Source organism: Budorcas taxicolor, chromosome 11, assembly GCF_023091745.1.
Source record: "Budorcas taxicolor isolate Tak-1 chromosome 11, Takin1.1, whole genome shotgun sequence".
Classification (NCBI taxonomy): Eukaryota; Metazoa; Chordata; class Mammalia; order Artiodactyla; family Bovidae; genus Budorcas; species Budorcas taxicolor.
The window spans coordinates 130455225-130477655 of NC_068920.1; the positions used below are offsets into that span (position 1 = coordinate 130455225).

Sequence of the window (22431 nt, forward strand, 5' to 3'; positions counted from 1 at the left end):
ACTCTATTAGCAAAGAGAGACACAGTATTTCTATGTCAGGCAACTGGTACAGTGAGGCTGTTAAGTATCTTTTCAGGCACACTTTTTATTCATGGATGGATTTACAAGGAACAGAAGAGGTGGATTAAGTCACAGTAGCAAGGTTAGAGTAAGCCTGCCTATTTTCCTTCTTATCTAAACACATTTTTAGAATGCAAAAGAAAAAAATTGGGGTTTTTTTCTGGTTTAAAAGTTAGAGTTGCCAAAGAGAAAAAGGAATGTATCTGAACTTATAAATGGAGATATATTTAAGTTCTTGGGCTCAATATATTAATAATATACATTTACATATTCTTAAAAGACATCTCAAGATACTCCCGGTTTTCCCTCAGACGAATTTTTTTTAAAAGGCCTATAACCTCTCATACTTTCAATTAATCACTTTTTTTAAACTTTAAATTCTGCTTGCAGGTATTCTGACCCAACATTTTGAACAAACCAGTCTTGCTGATCATGATTAAAACTGTTCCCTAGGCAAAATTAAAATAGTGAATGCTAAAGCTTCAAATATTTGTAGTTGATTCTTTCCATTCAAGAACAGAAACTGACCAACATAATCCATGTGATCCATCATATTATCACAGTTATCTAGTGTGTTCAGTGACTATGAATGTCATGACATTTAGAATAAAGATAAATTTGAATATAGAAAATTATTAAAATTCAGAGAGGAAAAATGACATAAATTAGTGACAGGGAAGCAAAATAGAAATTAGTGACACTAAATTTTTGATACTCTTCTCCTAAGAAACAAAGTTTTATTTATTTTAAGTAACAGTGTTACCAAGCAAATAATATTTGTAATGAACACAGTATATGAAAAGAAGCTGTTAAAAGTGGTTTGAAGACTGAATTTTAAAATGTGATAAATTTCCATTCTTCAAATTCAATGACCAATATTAATTTGCTTAATTAGTGACTATTCAGTATTAACATGACTAAATTATTATAAAAACTCAGTATAGAGGATTCAAATTAATGTGTTTTGACTAATACTAAGATAAATAAGCCTTTGTTTCCTCCCAAAGGCTTATTTTCTAGACCCCCTTCACACTGTGACTACTAAGAGTACAGCTAAAATTCTATTAAAAATTGTTCAACTTACTCTTCAGTTGGGAAGATATTTAAATCACATTAGATAAAAGCCTGTTTGACCAAATATATCATAAGCAGTATATGGACAATTTTTAAAAAGAACCAATTCAGCATGAAAGATATTAAAAATCTATTTGAATAAAATGTGTTTAAATGTTTCACTGTAAAGGAAAAAAAAGGACTAAAATAACCAGTCAGGCTTCATATCAATTAGACAACTTTTACTAATGAGAAAACTACATTTAAAATGTGCTTTAAAACAAAATGGCATTAGAAAAAAAGAAGACATATGCATTTGATAGAACTTTGCACTGTGCTGAAAATCAAATCTCCTGCAGTAATACAATACGCCAATTCTTAAGATGTAAGTTAATAGAATTCTCAATTTACATTTTCAAAGACGATATTAAGGTCAAGAATTTCACATCTATGGTAGCACTTATAGGAGGGCATTTATAAATATGATGTCCATCCCTATGAAGCTTAAAAATTTGACAATGCTCAATAATAGCTTTCAGAATCACATCCAAAAGTGTTGCACCCAAAGAATTATGAATTGGTGTCCTGTAAGTTCTCCTAAAATCTTTATGTTGACTCTTCTACTCCTGTCACTTAACACTACCCTTAAAAAAAAGAGAACAGGAAAAGAAAGGCTGCAATAAACCCTTGATCATGTACAGAAATTATTGCTACTATAGTTCACTACAAAGCATGTCTATACAATATCATATGAATTTCGATCATGAAAAATCAGAATAAAAATCTTTAGTGACATAAGCCTTACAATCGTATACAACATTCACATGGCAATATTAGACAGTCAAGCACCCAATACCCATGGTTGACAAATGTCCCACTGACGAGCATTCATATAAATACATCCTTCGTACAGAGGGAGAAAAAATAGTGTCAGCTTTCCAAGGCTTGTCAAAAAAGGATTCTCATGTTCTGTGGATCTAAAAACAAAAAACAACAAGAACAAAAAAAAAAACCCAAAAAAACAAAACCAATGCAGGTGAGGGTGTTACCAGAAAGTTAAGCATGCCAAAAAGGTGTTTCGTGCGAATTAAAACCTAAAGCCAAGGTACCACATAATCACATTACCAACTAGTTGGGTATACTAAATGAGCCTTATCTTAAATGAAATGCTACTGCACAATAGAGCATCAATAAGTTAAAATTAGAGTGCACAAACTCAAATCAGTGGCCATTTCTGTATGAAGCAAAATATTCACTATCAGCTGTAACAGTTGCCCAAACTGATTAAATCACTCGATTGGACAGTTTGCATATTTTAAAAAATATCTCTAAATTCCTTTTTACTGTAATGAGGCATAAGTTTTCTTAGTAAGATCAAACAGGTACATAAGTAAATAAGCAATGGAAAATTAATAGTTGATGAATGTCTTCAAAAATCTTCCCACATTGCACTTTTTTAAATGTTTGGGGAAAAAATTTAAAGAATTTGCCATTATTTCAGCAAAAACAAACAAACAAACAAAACAAGCCCAAAATAATTAAACAACCAAGCAACACTAAAACCACATTACACAGATGGATCATCATGCTTTCGTCTGGTTTAACTATCACATCTAGTTTAACTGGGATGCTTTTCAGCTTTAAAAACTGTGATACGTGAAGATGTAACTTTAATGGGTAGTTCTAAATTTGGATTTAACTTTGTTGAATATTATAACAGAGTATACTTATTACAATACAGTGTAGCACATCTTTCTATTAGAAAAAAATTTAAGATCCTTTACCCGTCTCCTTAAGTTAAAGGTGTGACATCATAAAGGGTGTCAAATGGCTGGATGGTTTTACAGTGCACACTTAAAGATTATGAAGTATGTCCTTAACAAATCGGATGGTTTCTTTACAGAGTTCCTTTCTTCACCTTTTCTTCGGTGGATTAGCTGTTCGAGGTGGAGTGACAGGACGTCCTGAATTCAGTCCACCATATTGGTACTTAGCTTTCTTTTCAGACGGTTTCAATATCTTAAAGTAAATAATTTAATAACAATGTTACCTTTTTCAAATACAATAAGTTTAAGGAAATTATTGTTACATAGTAGGCTTCTCAATAAATGACATCAATTGTAAAATTGTAGGAAAAAATAGCAAAGTTCTGCAGTCACTTCTCACATTTAAAAAGTATCAAAAAATAAATAAAAAGTACAAATGTCTGAATATCACTATTATTGGTCATTCCATTGACAATTTAGTGACAAAAGCTCAAGTACACAAAACCCATCAATCCTTAGATCTAAGTATAAAAATTTTCAAACTAGTGTATCTCTGTGATGAGGAAAAAGCACTAAGAGTCAAAAGATTCAGGTTCTCATCATAATTCTCCTATTTATTTAGAGGGTAATTAGTCACAAATTCTTCAATCTTCATTTATTATGTGTATACAGATCTTTCACTTAGCTATATATATTAAGTATCATAAAGTTCACCATTTAAACTGTAGAAAGACAACAATTTTTAACATATTTACAACTATGAAACCACTGGTATAATCTAACATTAGAACATGTTTGTCACTCCAGGAAGAAACCTTGTTCCCAAAAGCACTCACTCACTCTTTATTTCCATTATTGACTGCCCTAACCCCCTTCAACTCTAAGCAATCACTACTTTACTTTCCTCTATTGAACTGTCTTTTCTGGCTATTTTAAATAAATGAAACCAGACAATTTGTGCTATTGTGACTGGCTTCTATCACTGAGATAATGATTTTGATGCAGCATGTATGAGTACTTTATTACTTTTAATTGCCAAACAATATGCCACATTTTGGATACTCCACATTTTGTTTATTCATTCTTTAGCTGATACCTTTGGGTATTATAAATAATGTTCCTATTAATATGTATATATACATGTATTTGAGTACTATTTTCAATTCTTTCAGGTATATACCTAGGAGTGGAAATGCTGGATCATATAGAAACTTTTTATGTTTAACTTTTTCAGGAACTGACAAACTATTTTCCAAAGTGGCTGTACCATTTTCCATTCCCACTATCAATATATAAGGTTCCAACTTCTCCACATCCCCAGCAACACTTTGGTTATATCCAAAAAAAAAAAAAAAAAAAAAAACCCCACCACACACACCAACAAAAATACAAACTATTTGTTGAAGGATATGGCCTGGTTACTACATTTAAATCTGAATGAGAAATCAAACATTTAGCATTCAATTGTATTAGCTGATAGTAATGGAAACCTCTGTTACATTTTTTAAGAGAAATACAGGGTGTCAAGGACAAAAAAATAAAGTTATTTTAGTCCATGAACAAGAATGATTAAGTAGTATGCTAAAGCTGGTCTCTTTCTTAAATGTAAATGTTTCTACATTCACAAATAGATACTTTAAGATTATTTGGAAGGTTTCTCTAGGCAAATATTCTACATCATTTTCATCAGAGTTCATAAACTCTTTCTACTCAACGCCTGTCCCATCCATTCATCTTGCAAAAGAAAACAAAATCTGAATTCACATTCTTTTAGTAGCAAAGCCACTACCTAAGGATTCATACAGCAATTTCCAATTTAAACACATGCCACCAAGAATGACTGACATGACTTAGATTTCCGAAAACTCTAATTATGAGATATATACCTGAAAGACTAGAGTATTTGTGAATGAAAACAGAAATCTATAGGGAGTCCAAGAGTGATAATTACTTCTGAATAAAACTGATTTCCTATACTTCCTCAAGGAAAGAACACAAATCTGCAAGAAAATTCTTCTGACAATAGTTTTAAATTAGATTTCTAGATGTTAACTTATAGTTACCAAAGGAGAAAAAGAGTAGGGGAGAGATATATTAGGAGTCTGGGATACAAACTACTATATATAAATTAAATAAATAACAAGGTCTTACTGTACAGCACAAGGAACTATATTCAATATACTGCAACAAATCACAATGGAAAAGAATATAAAAAAGAATATGTATGTAACACTTTGCTGTACACCAGAAACTAATTCAATATTGTAAGCCAACTATACTTCAATTAAAAAATCAACTATACTTCAATTAAAAAGATTTCCAGTTGTTAAAAAATTTATATTTAAAAAGAGAACAAAAAAGAAGAAATAAACAAAAGTATACATATGGCATACCTGAAATGAACACATCAAAGTTTCATCCACACTCATCATTCCACCAGCATTATCAAACTCGCCACAGTAATTTGGGGCTGAAAACAGGGTTACCAGTTGTCGCTTAGCAAAGAATTCATATCCATCTTCCACAACCTGGCAGAGAAAAAGTCAAAAGAAAAAACATTTATGTATCTTTTAAAATTTTCAACCATCAGTACTAATTAAGATAAATGTGACAAAGACCTGAAAAAATACAAACCCCTATTTTGTTTGGGAAGCCTCATTTTTATTCTTAAACTTACCCAAGAAAATATTAAAATTGGCTTTCCTTTCCTATAAAGCCAAGAATTTAGCTTAAAAAAATAAATTTATGATTACTGAAGTTCAAAAATACCATTTTCAAGTGTTCTACTACCATTCTCCATATGCTAACAGGAACAGTGTCTAATGGGAGCTGAGATACCAAATACTTCTTAGACGATGGCACTATGGTCCAAATATAAAATCCTTGATTCAATGAACAATAATCAGACAATGAAAGACAGATTATGTTATGAACATTTTTCTTCTTCTACTTTCTAATTTCCTATTAGTATTACAAACATTGAAAACTTTACTAAGCTGAGCTTAATTTACACAGACTGTGCTACTACAAATTAGCTGCCTATAGATTTTTATGTATATAACTCTTTTCCTTAATGATTTAAAATGATTTCTAGAATCTATTGTCAATTCCTCAGTAAATTAAACAATTTATGTTTCTCAGATCTACAACTCTGAGAGGTAGGCAATGACATGTAAACATTTTCTATTTATTTACGTAAAAACACATAAAAATACATTTTGAAGTCTTTTATGTATTCTGATTAAGCAAAATTATCCTACAATAGTGGCAGAAAGCACTTCAACAACAATCTACATTTTTATATAATTCCTACCTAGGTATCAGGCACATGTTCCTGTTGTTATTACTTCATGGTAAAATTTAGGTATTAACCTTTTCTGTTAAGACCTTGGCCAGCTTACCGACTCCAGCTCAGCATACTGCCTGGCATTCAGTAGGTCCTTTTAGTTCTTAGTTTGCTTGTTCATATGTTTATTTATTCACATATTTACCAAAAGAACAGGGTTTTTTTTCTTAAAGGAAACTGTGTTGTTTCCCATCATAAGTCTCTTAATTTTAGAGATAACAGGCTTGAGAATAAGCAGAACAGGATTTGGAGGTGTCTAGAAAACGACCATGGCATCCATCACTGCATGGGCATAGGAGGGAAAAAGTGGAAGCAGCGACAGATTTTATTTTCTTCAAAATCACTGCAGCCATGAAGTTAAAAGACACTTGCTCCTTGGAAGGAAAGTGATGACAAACCTAGATAGAATATCAAAAAGCAGAGAAGGCTGCTGCTGCTAAGTCACTTCAGTCGTGTCTGACTCTGCGACCCCATAGATGGCAGCTCACCAGGCTCCTCCATCCCTGGGATTCTCCAGGCAAGAACACTGGAGTGGGGTTGCCATTTCCTTCTCCAGAGAAGGCTGAGCACTGCAGAACTGATGCTTTGGAATTGTGGTACTCTCGAGAGTCCCTTGACTGGGAAATCAAACCAGTCAATCCTAAAGGAATCAACCCTGAATATTCCTTGGAAGCTCCTTTATTGGAGCTTCAGCATCCAATACTTTGGCCACTTGATGCAAGGAGCTGACTCACTGGAAAAGACTTATGCTGGGAAGATTTAAGGCAAAAGAAGAGAGAAGCAAAGAATGAGATGGTTAGACAGCATCACCAACTCAACGGACATAAATCTGAGCAAACTCTGGGAGACAGTGGAGGACAGAGGAGCCTGGTGTGCTGCAGTCCACGGGGTCACAGAGTTGGACATAACTCAGCGACTGAACAACACAACAACAAGAAGTCTTATATAAACACAATGCTCACTGATTAAAAGACAACTTTGCCAAAAGCAAAGAATTTGGGGATATGACTTCATTCAGTTGAACTAGAAAATTTTAACAGCAAAAAGGGCATGTGATACACAACATGCACAGAAAATGAGAAGCCTGTCATGTGTATTATCACACAGGATCTTCACATAAACGGGTAGAAGCAGCCAAGGTTTATGGGGCACAAAGCTGCAGAAAAAAACTATGTAAGTATATATAGCATATAAATAACTCAATAAATTTTACCTTAATAAACAAGGAATCTTTAAATATTTACAAATTTAAAATATGTAAGAGCAGCTAAAAAAGATTTTTAAAAAATGCTTCTCAGTGTATTGCAAATCAGTTATGTTCTAGAGAGCATGAGGACTGGGTATTTACTTACCACCCTGATTCAATAATTACCAAGACTTTACTACATTTATTTCATCTATCTCCCTGCTCCTTTTTCTGATGTATTTTAAAGCAAAACATCTTACCACTACATACTTGAGCATGCATTTCTGAAAAATATGGACATCGTTCTTACATAGCAATACAATTCATCGCAGCTAAAACAATTAACAATGACTCCTTGGTATCTAACACACAGTCTATAATCAAATCTTCCCAATGATCTCAAAAATGTCTTTTTAGAGTGTGGTTTGTTCTTATCAAAATCCACACAATATATTTGATTGTTATCTATAATGTGTAACTATCAAATTAAAATGGGATCAAATATTTCTAGAAGGTTGCAGACAAGCATTGAAAAATTTGTTAATATTGTAATACACTACAAAAATATATTCCTTTGAAATCTTTCCTCTTAGAGGGTAAGAAAGAGTTAACTAATCATTAGGTTATTAATTGTGAAATCAAGGTATAGGATTTACCTCTTCTGTTTTCCTTGTAATAATTAGCTTTCTTACATTTCAATTTTCTCAAAATAATTTTTTTAAAAATGGCATAGACCTGGATGAAGTTAATAAACATCAAAACATCCAGAAGTTTTGTACTTCATACCTGATGAGCTCGACAAATCAAGTCTAAATCATGACGATTCAGAAATTTACTGACTACGTCAGCTCCAAAAGTGAAGGAAACACCACGATCATTTTCTCCCCACCCTTGCACATCCTTATCTGGGTCAGACCACAGCAAATCACAGAGCAAACCTTTAAAGGATAAAAACACAGCAATGAAAAGACAGAATTTATAAAATTAAGTATATCTACATCACATTTCTTCTCCTGTCCTCCTACCTTTTAATAAATACTGCCAATCATTGCCCCCTAGTATCCCAGCCTATAAAACTCAGCCATTTTTTGTTAAAGTAACCACACATATACAATGTTGCCTGGCTTAAGGTAGTACTCCCCAGCCCTTTAAACAGGTAAGAAATATATGCACAGAATGCTCTAAAGATGATATTGGAAAAGGTTCTTCATCTTTTGTCTATGGTTTCTCTGTATGGATACCAACTGACTCAGCAGCATTTCCTGAATAATTTCATCCTTTCCTTACAGAGCTACCGATCCCGCTTCTGGTGCTATAATCTATTCCATTAACCTACTTTATCACTGAGACATCAACACACTAGAGCTTGTAAATAAATCTTTCCATTTAGTAGGTCTATTCCCACTCATTAATTTTCTTCAGGACTGTCTTGGTTACTTTTAATCCTTTGTTCTTCTATATATAAACCTCTGAATAAGTGTGTCTAATTCTGTGAATCCAACTAGATTTCACTGTAACTACATTTGATCTATAAATCAATTTGAGGGAAGAAAATATTTTCTACAAAAGCCTGGAAGATTTAAATAAATTATGGAGGAACAAAATCAGATCAAATCCTTGACTTTATAGTTTTCAGGCTTAAAAAAAAATAGAGCTAAAAATATTTAAATATTGGTGACAGAGGATGAGATGGTTGGATGGCATCACTGACTCAAGGGACATTGAGTGTGAGCAAACTCCTGGAATGTGAAGTCAAGTGGGCCTTAGAAAGCATCACTATGAACAAAGCTAGTGGAGGTGATGGAATTTCAGTTGAGCTCTTTCAAATCGTAAATGATGATGCTGTCAAAGTGCTGCACTCAATATGCCAGCAAATTTGGAAAACTCAGCAGTGGCCACAGGACTGGAAAAGGTCACTTTTCATTCCAATCCCAAAGAAAGGCAATGCCAAAGAATGCTCAAACTACCGCACAATTGCACTCATCTCACACATTAACACAGCAATGCTCAAAATTCTCCAAGCCAGGCTTCAATAGTACATGAATCTTGAACTTGCAGATGTTCAAGCTGAATTTAGAAAAGGCAGAGGAACAAGAGATCAAATTGCCAATATCCGTTGGATCATAGAAAAAGCAAGAGAGTTCCAGAAAAACATCTACTTCTGCCTTATTGACTATTCCTAAGTCTTTTACTTTGTGGACCACAACAAACTCTGGAAAATTCTTAAAGACAGGAGAATACCAGACCACCTGACCTGCCTCTTGAGAAATCTGTATGCAGGTCAGGAAGCAACAGTTAGAACTGGACATGGAACAACAGACTGGTTCCAAATAGGGATAGGAGTACATCAAGGGTGTATATTGTCACCCTGATTATTTAACTTATATGTAGAGTACATCATGAGAAACGCTGGGCTGGATGAGGATGAACACAAACTGGAATCAAGATTGCCGGGAAAAATATCAATAACCTCAGATATGCAGATTACACCACCCTTATGGCAGAAAGTGAAGAACTAAAGAGCCTCTTGATGAAAGTCAAAGGGGAGAGTGAAAAAGTTGGCTTAAAACTCAACATTCAGAAAACTAAGATCATGGCATCTGCTCCCATCACTCACGGCAAATAGATGGGGAAACAATGGAAACAGTGAGAGACTATATTTTTTGGGGCTCCAAAATCACTGCAGAAGGTGACTGCAGCCATGCAATTAAAAGATGCTTGCTCCTTGGAAGAAAAGCTATGACCAATCTAGATAGCATATTGAAAAGCAGAGATATTACTTTGCCAACAAAGGTCTGTCTAGTCAAAGCTACGGTTTTTCCAGTAGTCATGTATGGATGTGAGAATTGGACTATAAGAAAGTGAGTGTTGAATTGATGCTTCTGAATTATAGTGTTGGAGAAGACTCTTGCGAGTTCCTTGGACTGCAAGGATATCCAACCAGTCCATCCTAAAGGAGATCAGTCCTGAATATTCATTGGAAGGATTGATGCTGAAGCTGAAACTCCAATACTTTGGCCACCTGATGTGAAGAACTGACTCATCTGAAAAGACCCTGATGCTGGGAAAAATTGAAGGTGGGAGGAGAAAGGCATGACAGAGGATGAAAAGGTTGGATGGCAACACTGACTCGGTGGACACGAGTCTGCATAAACTCCAGGAGTTGGTGATGGACAGGGAGGCCTGGCGTGCTGCAGTCCATGGAGTCACAGAGTCAGAAACAACTGAGCAACTGAACTGAAGTGAAACTCCAGGAGATAGTAAAGGACAGGGAAGCCTGGCATGCTGCAGTTCATTAGGTCGAAAAGAGCTGGATGTGACTTAGCGACAACATCTTCATCATTCTAACAGTAGTATCAGTCTTAGGAGGGACTGAGACCATCTTGGGAATGTAAATTAAGAAGACCAATAAATCTACTCTGAGAAATCAAAATTTAATATGCAGGCAGAGAAGGAATGAGCAATTAAGTATTGGAAAGGTACTGTCAAAACAAAAGAAGAGATTAGAATAGCAGATCTCCTGAAAGGCTAAGAATTAACCTAGAAGTACGAAATGGTTAAGCTTCAAGTACACTGAATAAATGCTAAGGGAAGACTGTTTTAGAATGAGTTGGGGTGAAAGATTTTTTTTTTTGATAATCCATATACTAATACAGCTTATAACAAAAGGAGCTCTTCATTCTGAGTCACAATATAGCTTATCTTGGTAGAGGAAGTATCTAAAACATATTGTAGAAATGGTGGCAATGTACACTTAATTTCTATCATCATTTCCTAAGCTCCTGTCATAAGAAATCCACCAGTATAAGAAATCCACTATGATGGTCTCAATTTACAAGCTCTTTCTGGTTTCTAAAGAATCAGAAGCTGATTCTTTAAATACACACACACACACAGCTCTATAGTGCTCATAGTTTCCAGTCTGTTTCCACAAAAACAGCAGTGAGATATTAAGATACTATTCTATGATTTTTGTATGACAAAATAACTAGAATGTAGTTGGCTTTCGGGACTATCTGGAAAATGCAACTGCCTGGATGCATTCAAAATCAAATAATCATAGCAAAAACAATGTGGCCTTCTTCAACCTTAACAGAATCAAGACAAGAATCCGAGAGTCAAGGTTTAATGTTTATAATCCAAGTCCTAATGAATAAGCCCCAATAATCATTAGGCTATTGTTTCAACAACATTAATTTAGAAAATAAATTTCTAAATATGACAGACAATATGAAAGCTCAAAATGGCCATTTCATGGCATCTCAAAAACTTCCCATTAAAATATGATGGAAAGAGAAACTTAACATGCCATCTTTGAAACTGATTTATGCCTGAGCTATACCATCAACACGAACTCTCAAGATGTAATCCCTTGCAATTTGTATTGTACCTTATTTTAAATAAATACTCTATTATTACTTAAGTACTAGCTTCTATTAGGTTTAGTCAAATATATTCTAAATTACAGTCAAAATCTGGCAAAATGCTTTTTTTAAAAAAATAATCAACACAGAAACAGTGGTACTCTGTTAGGAGACAATGTACTGCAACATGTCAGAGGCTTACTGATAAAAGAGGATCTATACAACTGTTTATATGGTTGATGTTTAGTCATGAGTAGCATTCTGAGTGATATCATTATGTTCTCAGTATGCTTTAGTACACTGAGCAAAAAACAGCAAGATTTTAGGCAAAAATAAGTTTGACAGAACCATATTACAGTTATAATAAAATCTAAAACTTCTGTACTATGGGGAATTAGTGGAGAGTGAAATATTTTGTATTATTCCAAGTAGTAATCTGTAGTAATCTGTAATCTGAGTTCAGTCGCTCAGTAGTTAGCTTATGGACTACTAAAACAAAGCTCTATTTATTACGCAATACAGTCCTACTTTCATTAAATATAATAAAGTTCAAATATGCCAACAGTTTACATTAAAAATTGATTAAGGGACTTCCCAGGTGCTCCCAATGTAGGGAGCACAGGTTCGATCCCTGGTTGGTGAACTAAGATTATGCATGCTGCATGGTGTGACCACACACACACACACACACACACACGACTAAACTTCTCTATATACTTAACCTGTATCAGGGACATCAGTGGGTCTCATAATTCTCCGTATCTGCTCCATAGATTGCAGGTCTGGTGACAGTCCTATAAATGAAAACAGGACTCACAGTACTGATATCTAAAAAATTTTCACTCCAAATAAAAAGCATTTAATCAAAGTAGATTCACTATGTGAAATTAAAGATACTTTCAAGCATTCCTTTTAATGTTATCTTTAAAACATTGGGTTATTAAATAGAATCCCACTTTGATATAAAAGAACATTATGATTAGGTCTTCCCTATTTTTCCCTACCAGAGAAATAAAACTCCTTTTCATTTCAAAAGATTTTTCAAGGAAAAAAATTCTACCACTTTATTTCCATAGGAAGGCACTCAATTCATAGGAAGGCCTACTAAGAAGTCTGGCCACTTCTTAGCACTTAATCATAAATATTTCCTAAATGTCTAGTGTTTCCTATACAATGTTTCAACTAACATAGTAAATTATGTTCTAAGAATAAACAACTTATTACCTCAGGCTAAGACACATGCATCTATCTTTTAGCATTTTTCTACCTTAATTCTTCCTGCACACTGATGAAAAACTATTTTCACTAAATTATCTCCCTGTACAAAAACCCAATGTGGTTATTAAACCATTCAACAAACTCCTTTGCCCAGTGCGCACATCTCCAAAATCTGATCCCATCATACTCCAAAATGTATTTGACATCCTAGTTGGGCCAGCCCTCACATAGTCCTTCAACTAGAGAGACTCTCACATCCTTTTCATCTCCAAAACCCAAGCTTCCGTAAATGTTTGCCCAACAATTCTCTCCTTTCCTGATTTTTCATTATAATTACTGTCAACAAGTACTCTGACAAATTCCTTTCATTACTCAATTATCTGTTTTGAAAATATGTTTTATCAACAGGTTTTAAAATGCTTCAAGATAGCCAGATCATACACTATCTATATTTTTTCATGGTATCCAGCCAACTGCTAGACACGTTAGTTTTTCAAATAAACTGTCATATATTTATCATTCTATTATTACTTTTAGGACGTAAGCAGACATTGTACATAAAGCCTAGAACTCTTGGCATGTGAGAATATTAAACTCAATTATATGTGAATTCTGATGAAAGGCATTTAATAGACAGAAGAAAATAGTCATGATCCTTGCATTTTCCCTGATAGTTTTCTGTCAAAACTGAGGCAAAGCAAACACATTTTTTTCAAGCAAAACTCTGGTAATCCTCCTCATATATGAATTTCTTTAAAGACAAGTACTAAATCTGCATTTCCATTATGTATAAATAACCACAAATTTCTAGTTATTAAAAGGTATTTTTGGCTATGTTTGAAACAGTTTTAATCACTTGAGTTTTCAAACAAGCACTGCTTTGTTTTCCCACAGCACCTCAATAAACATAGGCCCTTTCTAAATAAGGGAAGAAAAAGAAGAAAAGCCATAAGGCAGATTTACTAGTCTACCTCCATGACAACAGAAGATCTTCTCATCCACAATGGCAGCTATAGGCAGACAGTTGAAACAGTCAGTGAAGGTCTTCCACAACTTAATATTAAATCTTCGTTTGCCTAAAGAAAGGACAAACAGAACAAATCTAAAACTGTTCTCATTAGCTATTCTAACAGCCACAGACTTATACATGATTCCAGTTTTCTTTATGTTTCACCTCGCACTTGTGTTTTTCTATAACGAATGTCACTTGGTAATACATATAATAAACATTCAGCACCTTCAGTAAAATTACGAAGACTAATAAGATTTTGCCAGGTGTTTTATGAAACAAATTGAACATTTCTGCCTTTTAAGATCACTATAATATAGCAACTCTAAACAATCTAACAGATTATTAATTTTTTCCATTCAACATGTTATTTACCTAGCCAAATAAGTAAGCAGAAGTGAAAAGAGTGCCTCTGGAAACTGTCCCTTTTAACTCTAATGCACTGGTAACATGGTATAAACTTGCTGCCAAGAAAGGAGAATTTCCAGGTGCTTAACTTTTGAGTAAATTTCTACTTGGCACCACAACAAGGATAAATAGAGACACAAAGGCTATAATTTTCCTGTAATCTAACATCAAGAACTACAATGAAGACAGTCTTAAATCCATGTTCACCTTTTTGGAGTTACTGAGTTTTCTGAATTTGGTAGTAAGTTGCAACAACTAACCAAGGGGAAGAATAAAAGACACAAAGCACTCATTTCCTATGCTTTTTATGCCATAACCTTTCTCTCAATGAACAAGCATAACTGAAAATGTTTACAAGCTGCTCTCACATACATTTCACTTGATTTCTTTTCTATCCTTATTAGTAGTCAAGTCCATATTTTATCCTTTAATAATACACCTCTATTTCTGATATAGCTTCAGAAAAGTGGTTATAGCTTGGTGTACTACAATCCACTTCTTGTCTACTGGTCTGATTTAAACAACTGAAACCATACACTACACCTTAGAAATAAAAATGCAATATAAAATCATTCCGACTAGAATGTAAACTCTGTAAGAAGAGAGATCATCTCTCTTGAGCACTGCTGCATTCCTAGTATTTAGAATAGTGCCTGGCATATAATACATCCTCAAAAGTTTGTCAAATAAACGATTACATGAAACAGAGAGGGGTTCTAATAGCTCTACCATAATTAAGGATGGAAAAAAGCAAAAACAGATTCTAATGGAGAATTCAGCACTGAAAAACAAAATTCCATTTGAAAATCTTTGTTAATTGGTTCTAACTTTTAATTAATCAAACATATGTTCATTCACTCTCTTGTTAAGTTGGTTGCTCAGCTGCGTCAACTCTTTGCGACCCCATGGACTGTAGCCTGCTAGGCTCCTGAATCCATGGAACTCTCCAGGCAAGAATACTTGAGTGGGTTGCCATTCCCTTCTCCAGGGGATCTTCCCAACCTAGGGAACCCCATTCACTTCCATAACCTAACCAAAAGCAAAAAGACCAAAGTCAAATGTAACAGGGTCATCTGTAACACTCGGAAATACCACCACACAACAGCAAACCAGTGATTTCTATTGATGAAAAAGAAAAACAACAAAATACAACAAAATAAGGACCAGAGTACCCAACATCCTTATAGGTACAGATTAAAATTCTAATAAACTTCAAATTTTAAATAATTTCATAGAGTTTCTCAATTTTTTTTGTGACATAGGCTCAATAAGAGTTTTTATCATATCACAAGAAAACTAAAACCTTAGTGGAGACTAGAAACAGGCTACTTACTATCTATAGTGATGTCTGTTCCACTTGGATATTTTTACTACATAAACTAATTATAAGAGGGCCTTTCAGCTGAGTAAGCTGCAGCCAACCTGAAACAACATGACTGAGGAGATCCTAAGGAACCTACTTAACTAATAACATGTTTCCCAGTTTCAGGTTCCTCTTTCATGAAAGGCTCTCTTCTTGGGCTTCTGCTTGATCATATTTTTTTAAAACTCGAAAGAATTCTTCTGAACGGAAAACTACTAGAGAATTTTCCAATTAAAAAGAAATGCTTTTATTTTTACTTACATTCATCATAGAATCCATAAATGCGATTGATGCTAGCACACTCATGGTTTCCTCTTAAGAGAAAGAAGTTTTCTGGGTATTTGATTTTATACGCCAATAGCAAGCAGATTGTTTCCAAAGACTGCTTTCCTCTGTCCACATAATCTCCTAAGAAAAGATAGTTGGCTTCTGGGGGGAAACCCCCATATTCAAATAATCGCAGTAAATCTGTATACTGTCCATGAATATCTCCTAAAAATAGAAAGAGCCAGTTTCAGAAAGTTTACGGTTACTGTGGTAAAGCAGCTTCTATGAAATGATTCTCAATGTTTGTACCCTTATGTAATCCTCTCTCCTGAATGTGGGCTGTAACTAGTGACTTACTCCTCACGAAGAAGAGACAGCCAAAGTGAGATGGGCTGTCACTTCTGAGACTGGGTTACAAAAGATTGTAGCTTCCCATCTTGCCTGCACTTTCTCTTGCCTTCTCTCCTGCTCGATGATTAAGCTGCCTTATGGAGAAGCACACCAAATGAAGAACTCGAGAAGGCCATGGGCCAACAGCTCCTTGGGAACTGGGGTCTTCAGTCCACTGGCCCATAAGGAACTGAATCCTTTCACAATTGAGCCTTGAGATGATTACAGGTTCAGATGGCATCTTGACTGTAGTCTTGTGAGAGACTCAAAGCTAGAGGATCCAGCTAAGCTCTGCCTGAATTTTTACCCCACAGACACTGTGACATGATAAATGAATGCTGTTAAGTCACAAAGTTTGAGGGTAATTTGTTATATACTAATACCGTTACATTCATTATCTGGTAATTTAACTTAGGTCCACTTTTTTTATGCCTAGTAGTAAGCAAACAGCAAAAACTTAAATATTTAGTATAAGTAACTTCTATTTATTTCAAATTATTTCTGTATGAAAGCATGTAAAGACTATCTTGTTGAGACTACTGAGGCACTTAAATTTTAAAATGACTTTTAATTTGCTTCATTTAATTCATAGAAGGGACTGATCATTTCCACACAATTTCAACTATGTCTTCAAAAGCTGCTGGTTAAGTTCATAAAAGCTATGTGATAAATACTGACAACTACTAAAAGAAAAACGGCATTATCAAACCAAAAGTCAGTACATTATACATACCACATCCTACTGTTATATAAACTATAGAAAAATGCTTTTCTGTGCCAACAGTTTTTCCAACTACAACAATATGTTAACTTAAGGTTTAAGTTTTTGCCTTTGGCCAAAAGCCACTGTGAGATTTGAAAGATCAAATACAAATTGTATAGTTTAGTCTCAACTTCTACAATTTTATGTAATAAAACCTAGCAAACCTTTTTTTTACAAAACTTTTTAGATGTTTTCTCTAACTCATCTTCACTGTACTGGATTCAAAAGAGATTGTTTCCAACTTTATCCATTTACATACCACAGATTTTCAGTGGTGCTTCCAATTCCAAAAGAATAGGCTGGCTGAGAAAGATCTCCCGAGACTTGATACATAAGCCCCGAACTTCTGCTTCAGTCATCTGTACGATCTTTCCTGGACGACATCCTCGTACTGGTAAACAGTAAATAAAATGGTCAGTTTTCTAAAATTTATCCATAAAATAGTTATTCTAAAAAGAGAAGTCATGCCTATATTCTGAATATCAGATGATTCACATAGGCAACAAACTACCAGATACCCTGTTGTGTTCCATGGCTAACAGTAGGTTATTCTATGATCTTTGGCTTATCTCTATCTTCACTGTTGGTGGTTTCCAATGCTCCTTAAGGCTGCTGCCATGGAAATGTGGTCTTGTTATCCAGTGGTCAATTTGAGGCCTTGCAGTTCAAGTGACTAAAATTCATTAATTAATATGGTTCCCAGTAACTTCTGGGATGGAATGGGGAGGAATGGTCCATGGAGAATTCCCTTATTTGCCCTATTGAAAATGAAGTGAAAGTGAAGTCGCTCAGTCATCCATGGAATTCTCCAGGCCAAAATACTGGAGTGGGTAGCCTTTCCCTTCTCCAGGGGATCTTCCCAACCCAAGGATCAAACCCAGGTCTCCCACATTGCAGGTGGATTCTTTACCAGCTGAGCCACAAGGGAAGCCCTTGCGCTACTGAATTGAACTTGTAATCATTTCCTCTCATTATTACCTTCCCTACTGGCTCTTTTTCTTTAAATACACTGTGAGCTGCCAATCTTACTTTGAAAAAGCATTTATTAAAGAAAACAGAGACTACATTTTTATATACGCCCATGACTTTCTATTTACATTTTAATCCGTACATTTCTCGCTAAAAATTGCGGATTCCTTTGTCAGGTTGAAAGAGGCTAAAAAAGAGGGGAAAAAAAAAAAAGCCTCTAACCCTGCAAAAGCCTATTCATATATATAATCTATTAATATAGAAACATAACAAAGAGACAATGTTGAAACGTGTTTTAAGCAAATATGACAGTAAGACCATTTCTGAAATCCAAACCATGATCAGAACTGCTTTTACTATGGGAACTTAGCCTTTTACAGTAAGTACTAGTTCTCAATCAATTACCTACTTTCTGTAAACATTTGAATTTTTTAAAGATGAAGAAACACAACTTTTTATCTTCCTCTAAGTATCTAAAATACTAGCTTAGATTCAATGCCCTGCAATAGGAACCATTACTAATCTTGGTACAAAAATGTAAACGTGGGAAATGATGATTACAAAAAAGGTTTTACCATCAGTGCATCATATACCTATTTTAGTTTTAGGAGGTAAAAAGTATTCTCCTTGAAGGGTTAAAAGTTTCTGGGGGCTTTCAGATGACAAACACACACCTAAAAGTAACTATTTAGAGATAACAGCAATGGACAATACAAACAAAATACTTTGGGCTCTCATAGAAGTTTCCACAATTTCTGCTGTGATTCTGTAGTAATAAAACACTTCTTGGTTATCAAAATTTAGTTTTAATTTGATGGCAATGATTATTAAGCAATTAAGACTAGTGTGAGTCACTCTGATGTGTTAAAGTGTCTAAATTCCAGTGGTGAATATTTTATCTCATATTTGCTTTATTTCCTCTGTAAGCTCCGTCTTTAATTCTGGCCTCCCATGCAAGTAATTTAAGTTACAATTAGGTACACTTCAACTAACATTTTTACAGGGCTAAAAATAGTTCAACTTTTAAGTCATGCTAATCCACAGATACTAAAAATTTACCAAAACCTCTTGTATTTCACTGCATGCTTTTTCCCAATTAATATCTCTAAAAGTTAGGAGATACCTTGCAATCAGTACTTTCTTAAAATTGTAATTGGTAATAGCTCCCCTACCCTCCACAGGCAAATAAAACAGCGACTTTCATAATCAATCACTTCTAAAAGTTGATGAAGTTTAGAGAAGCAAAAGGTTCTTCCAAAGGTTAAGCTTCTGATATGTGACCAAATCTTAGGAATACATCAGCAAAACGATTGGGAGAATCGGGTAAACTGCTCAGGGCAATCCTACTGTCTTTCAATGCAAAAGTCATGCTCCCACCAATGCAGACTCCAAGACTTCCAAGAACACTTCAAAATTCTCAGTTATCTGATAAAAAGGAATAAATCTAGGCAATCTGTTACACAGGGGAACTAGATCACTATCACAATATTCATGAGGAATTACAGAATGTGGGTTTATGAACCTAGACCCAAGTGTCTTTAAATTATGAACATACTACATATCTGCATAATTAATTTAGTGCAAAGCAACTTCACATGGATCATCTCATTTAATCCTTTTGGGATCCCGGGAATTAAAAAGGGAAGTTACTACCTACATTCTACAATAACAGAAAGAGATTAAAATAATTTGCACAAGATTACTAGAGGAGTAAAAAGCAGCAGAAAGGAACTGAGAACAAGGTCTTCAAACTCAAAAGTCAATACTCTTTCTAGTCCACCACATCAAATTTTTTAGTCAAAAATTTCCCAGAAAAAAAAATTTTCAGCAGGTAGTAAGTGCAAGCCAGGTGAAAATTCTGTTACAGCAAATATCTACTGTACTATTACTGTTTAAAAATCGATTAAGCTATTATATAAAGTACACTTTATGTATACACCTAGGTAACAACCACCCAGATCAAGACACAGAATACTTCCAGCAGCCCAAGGCTCCCTTAAGCCCTAACCATTCAGTAACAATGCCCAAGGTTACTATTCTTATTTCTTTCAGCATACATTAGTCTAATCTGTTTTTGAATTTTAGATAAACAGAAATTTATTGTATAAATTTATAAATAGTATACACTTCTTTGTTCACTGTCACGTGAGATTCATGCATGTTGTATTTAGCAGCCATATGAAGTATTTTCTCATATGAATACACCAAAATATATTTATCTACTCTATTTGGGTCATTTCTTGTTTGAGGTTATTATGAATGCTATGAATATTCATGTACATTTCTCTTGGTATACATATAACAGGAGGATTGCTGGATCACAGGAAGAAGCATATACCACCAGTTTCCTAGAGTGGTTAAACCAATTTACAATCCCACCAGCAATGGTGCTCTACCTCTTGTGTCAACAATTTTAGTCCATTTGTTGGGTGTAGTGATATTCAGTGAGATTTTGGTTTGCATTACCCTTTTCATATGCTCAACAGGCCACTGGGACATCCTTTTTTGTGTGTGAAGTTTATTTTAAGTCTTTTGTTCATTCTTTAAAACTGGACTTAACTGATCTGTAGGAATTCTTTACATATTCCAGACGAATTCTTTGTTGGATACATTTTGAGTATCTTCTCCCTTTCAGTTCAGTTGCTCAGTCCCATCAGATTCTTTGCAACCCCATGGACTGCAGCACGCCAGGCTTCCCTGTCCACCACCAACTCCTGGAGCTTGCTCAAACTCATGTCCATCAGGTCAGTGATGCCATCCAACCATCTCATCCTCTGTTGTCCCCTTCTTCTCCTGCCTTCAATCTTTCCCAGCATCAGGGTCTTTTCCAATGAGTCAGTTCTTCACATCAGGTGGCCAAAGTATTGGCCAAAGTACTGAGCTTCAGCATCAGTCCTTCCAATGAATATTCAGGACTGATCTCCTTTAGGATGGCCTAGTTCAATCTCCTTGCTGTCCAAGGGACTCTCAAGAGTCTTCTTCAACAGCTCAGCTTAAAAGCATCAATTCCTTGGCGCTCAGCTTTCTTTATCATCCAACTCTCACATCCATATGCGACTACTGAAAAAACCACAGCTTTAACTTGGTGGACATTCGTTGGCAATGTCTCTGCTTTTTAATATGCTGTCCAGGTTGGTCACAGCTTTTCTACAAAGGACAAAGTGTCTTTTAATTTCATGGCTGCAGTCATTATCTGCAGTGATTTTGGAGCCCAAGAAAATTTCATTCTCTTAATGCTGCCTTTGATAAACTAATATACTTTAATGTATTTAAATCCATCTTAAATTTTTTTTTTTTGGTGTCTTACATCATGTTCAAGAAATGTTTGCCTTCTCCGAAGTATTTCCTTATATTTCCTTTTAAACCTTTTAGATACTTTATTGTTTAGCATAACTCAGTCGATAATCTACCTTAAATTTCTGTATGGTGTGGAATAAAGGTGAAAATTCTTTTTCTCCCCCTTAAAAATTTTTTTTCTTCCAGTTATTGAGATATAATTGGCATACACCTCTGAATAAGTTTAAGGAGAATACCACAAAATGATTACCACAATTAAGTTTACTGAATAGCCATCATCTCACATAGAAACAAAATAAAACAAAAAAAGCTTTTTTCTCTTGTGATAAGAACTCCCAGGTTCCACTCTTTCTCTTTTATGGCTGTGCATGTAGCTTGTGGGATCTTAGGTCCCCCATCAGGGACTGAACCTGGGCCCTCTGCAGTGAAAGTGCAGAGTCCTAAGCCCTGGACTGCCAGGCAACTCCCTGGGATCCACTCTCTAAACAGTTTTCATATATAACACACAGCAGTGTTGATTATAACTATCATGTTGTATATTACATAACCAGTATGTATCTCATAACTGAAGTTTGTACCTTCTGACTACCTTCAATCAATTCCCCTCCGCTGGTAACCACAAATCTGATCTTTGTTTCCTGCAGGTTTGTTTGTTTTGAAGTATACTTGACCTACAACACTGTTAGTTGACGGTGCAACACAGTGAGTGATTGATATTTCTATACATTTCAAAATGATCACCATAAGTTTAGTTTCCATCTGTCACCATACAAAGGTACTGACTGCATTCCCCAAACTGTACATTTCACACTCCTGACACATTTAGTTTTCAGCTGAGAGGTTTGTACCTCTTAACCTTCCTCATCTATTTCTCTTAGCCCCCACTCCCCGGCACCATCTGTTTGTTCTATCTATGACTGTGTTTCTGTTTCATTTGTTCACCTGTTTTGTTTTTTTAAGCTTCCACATGCA

The 22431-nt window shown here is 34.8% G+C and overlaps 1 protein-coding gene across 3 annotated transcripts in view; it reads right to left on the reverse strand.

Moving 5' to 3' along the window:
- Window positions 1-1340: 1340 nt before the first annotated feature.
- PPP1CB (protein phosphatase 1 catalytic subunit beta) overlaps window positions 1341-22431 on the reverse strand; it is a 34313-nt gene continuing 13222 nt past the window's right edge. For all 3 annotated transcript variants that reach the window (XM_052647506.1, XM_052647507.1, XM_052647505.1), the window contains exons 3-9: window positions 17453-17584; window positions 16035-16265; window positions 13965-14069; window positions 12498-12569; window positions 8198-8349; window positions 5273-5407; window positions 1341-3132 (exon numbers count right to left, since the gene is read on the reverse strand). In XM_052647506.1, the coding sequence (XP_052503466.1) occupies window positions 3028-3132; window positions 5273-5407; window positions 8198-8349; window positions 12498-12569; window positions 13965-14069; window positions 16035-16265; window positions 17453-17584 (932 nt within the window). In that variant the 3' untranslated portion in view covers window positions 1341-3027. The remainder of the gene's footprint in view (window positions 3133-5272; window positions 5408-8197; window positions 8350-12497; window positions 12570-13964; window positions 14070-16034; window positions 16266-17452; window positions 17585-22431) is intronic.